This window comes from Phragmites australis, chromosome 9 (assembly GCF_958298935.1).
Source record: "Phragmites australis chromosome 9, lpPhrAust1.1, whole genome shotgun sequence".
In the NCBI taxonomy this organism is placed as follows: Eukaryota; Viridiplantae; Streptophyta; class Magnoliopsida; order Poales; family Poaceae; genus Phragmites; species Phragmites australis.
In genome coordinates this window covers 11,725,709-11,729,120 of record NC_084929.1, presented here as the reverse complement: position 1 = coordinate 11,729,120, position 3,412 = coordinate 11,725,709, and the positions used below count along the sequence as shown (strand labels likewise).

At 43.3% G+C, this 3,412-nt stretch overlaps 1 protein-coding gene across 1 annotated transcript; it reads left to right on the top strand.

The window, feature by feature from the left end:
* Nucleotides 1–637: 637 nt before the first annotated feature.
* On the top strand, nucleotides 638–2,468 carry LOC133929728 (uncharacterized). The gene is made up of 2 exons (XM_062376512.1): nucleotides 638–1,182; nucleotides 1,744–2,468. The coding sequence occupies exons 1-2, from the start codon at nucleotides 1,157–1,159 to the stop codon at nucleotides 2,192–2,194; spliced, it is 477 nt and encodes a 158-aa protein (XP_062232496.1). The 5' UTR covers nucleotides 638–1,156; the 3' UTR covers nucleotides 2,195–2,468.
* The last annotated feature ends 944 nt before the right edge of the window (nucleotides 2,469–3,412 follow it).

Below are 3,412 nucleotides of genomic sequence, written 5' to 3'. Positions count from 1 at the left end.
GCGACGATCTCACACTATGGCGTAGCAATCGAGACAGACAGGTTTTCCCCGCCTGCGACTCTGCTAGGCTGCTAGCGGCTAGCCCCCTCTCGAGGCCTGCCCCCATCGCTAACTCCTCCATCAAGGCCAAGCCGAATCGAGACATCCACCCGCTGGACTGGTGGAGTGTTGCCATTGCCCGTCCACCGTCCTAGCTGGTGCCCCGCTGTGGTCTGCCCGTGAGCGCCAACATAGCAACACGCCATGACGCCGTCGCCGTAGGCGTGGACCAGACCAGCGCCCGACTCCCGGCCGCCAACTCGTCAAGCACCCTGTGGGGCTGGGCTGTGGCTTGTGCTCTATGGTAAGCTTGTTTAATGTAAAAAAAATTACACGCTTTGAATTTTAGAAAAAAATTAAACTTATCCGGTTATCCAGTTTCATATGAAAAATTCATACAAAATTTTCCATTTACATATGCTTTTCTCACCCAATTTCGTATGTCCCCATCACAGATTATTATTCAATACAATAAAAAACATCTACCAAGTTTTCCTCCCAGCTCCCCGCCAAATATTATCAGTTACTGGTCAAATTTACAACCAAAAATTTCTCACCAAATAAAATTTCCCTCCAAAACAACAATTGCATTTGCCTAAAATATCAAAACTCCCGCACGTACATAAACCCATCTATCAGATCAGGAAAAAAACCAAATTTCCCCTTCGGTGGACTCCTGGTTACGTGGTCCTCGCCGCAATTCTCCACAAAGACGTTCCTCATCGAGACTCTAAGAGGTAATCCCATCGCAACCCATTCACAATCCCATCTACATCTGCTGCCCGTCCGCCCGCCTCCCAGCGCGGCCCGTCCGCTCGCCCTACCGCACACCGTCCCTCTCCATCACAACCCAGCTCCGTCACACTCCCTCCCTACCCAGCGCCGTGCGCGCCCGGCCTAGCATCCGCCGCCGTCGCTCCTAGACACCAAACTGGATCGGATCGGATCGCCGCAGGGATGTTCTCCGACGAGACCAGCATGCTCCTGGACCTTGACGTGAAGACCTTAGGACCCCTGCGCGCCCCTGGTAGATGCTCAGCTGCAGGAGGGAGGCGCAGGTTGCCCCATCGTCGCAGGCCTTGACCTCCTGTTCAGTCAAAAAAAAAAAAAAAAACTGATGCGGCGCGCAGGCGATGAGCAATGGTGAGCCTGCCAGTAGGTTTTGCCATGTTGATTACCATGTGGATTACCATGTGCATTCCAGGTTTTGCATTACCAGTAGGTGCATCTCTAATCTGATCTGCTGGGTTTTTGTTTTGTATTGTATACATGAGATGTGTGGAACTGTTGATGGCCTGCTTGTATATAGCTCAAATTCGCTCAATCAACCAGATCTAGTGGAACCGTTATTTAGCAATCTCGACCAAAAGATGAATTCATATGGACCAATTATTATCGAATTTACCAATATGCTTCATGACTGGTTGTCTTAATTCTACATCGTGTGCTGTTGATTCCAAAAGTTTGTTCCCGTGCGAAACCTGCTAGTGTTTTTTTGTTAACTTTGTATTATTTTGGCGCTTTGATACACAGGTCGTCGCCAGTAAGCTCAATGATTATTTATCAAGTTCTGTGGTCAAAAGTGAATAGACAAAAAAAAACCCCTTCCATTTTGCTTTCAGTTGTGACGATTCTTGTTCATTGATAAATGTGATTATCATCATATTATTAATTAATCTCCAGAATTTTATGATCTTGTGACAGGATGGCTGGTGACAGTAGGACTTTTGTTTTTCACTGTGAGGGGAAACCTGCAGGAGAAGAATTCTTCCAGACAGAAGTGGATAGGGGTGATATCTGCTATTATAACCTTATCCTATTGATTGAGAAACTTGGGTATGTAGCGATGGACTTTTTGTACTACAAGAAGAGAGGTAGGAGTGAGGTGGCTAGTCTGCCGCTGATAGACTATCATGATGATGTGGAGAGAATGATAAGAGATAGTGAGAGCGAGAAGAAGGTTCGATTTGTATTGTCGAAGGAACAATTAATGGAGCTGAAAGTTAGCATATCGCCCATCAAACGCTCCGGGGAACAACCAGTTAGAGAGGAAACAATCAATACATACAAAGACTGGCTGAAGGAGCAAGAACCAGCAATGGGTAATTTGTTTTGCTATACTGTATACACTATGTATTCTTATATGGCCATGTAAAGGTTAGTATCAATTGCTTTCTACTCAACTTATTGTTATGGATTATCGAGTATGCTTGTGTCCTCCAAGAGTTACAGAACGGGCTGTTGCTAGATTATTTTTTTGTGTTAAAAGTAAAGAGTCAGCATTCATCAATGGATTATATAATATTATTTCCTTGGAAATAATGGCTGTGTGGATTATATAATATTATTAGCTTTTTTTTTGCATTGGTTGACAAACTGCAGGTATCTGATTTGCACTTCCTTTTTAGTTATTTTAAAAAACTGCAACATGAATTTTGGATGAAAACTTCCCGGCTTCTAAAAAAATAGCATAGTGGAAAGCCGCTTCATAAAAAGAAAGCGGCGGAGCTGCTATAGACGCTTTGATTGGCTGGAGACAGAGATCTCTCAAGTGTGCAGTGATAGATCTTTAGAGATAGCCAGACTGAAGTCGGCCCAAGCAATGCCCAAAGAATCCCATTTCTTTCTTGGTTGGACTAACCCAACCGGCAATTTCCGATATAGAATAACCTTGCAGATATTTGCACTATACAGCCATTGCAGATATTTGAGCACGTGACACTGCACCCATAATACTATATCAGCTGCATTTACAATTCAGAGACAAATGGTAAGAGGTACATTCACTACAGTGTTAGGAAAATCAAATAGATTATCATCCTAAATATCTTCAATGTCCGTATAGTGCACAAATCAGAATCTAGTGCACAAGGATCTCAGCCTAGAATTAGGGTTCTAACATTTTGCAGACAGCCCCCTGTTTTGGCTCATTTTGGCAGTGTGGCAATAGCATTTTCTGATATCCAAATGGGTCATATGCAGTTCAGCATGGCAATAGACCAGTGTTTACATTTAGTCTTTGGATTGGACAGAAATCATCCCAGGTTTCCTGCTGTAAATTTACATAGAAAATATTGGCTCCTAGTTACTACCTGGGATAGCACAAGATAAGATAATATTGGTCCATCCCATGTCAGGGCATAAAAGGAAATTTATTCACATGTACAGACTTTGTATACGTCTACTAGCTTATTTTCTTCCTTACCTACAATGCATGAAGTATGCATAAGTTTATGCAACATCATGATTAGAGGCACACTACTTATATAGCTTATGTTTGAAGTTTTCAATGTCCAAAAAAAATCCAGATTGATTGTTTTTTGTTCAAGTGGTGTCCTTTGAGGCACACTATGATGGAAGGCCCCAAAGTTCA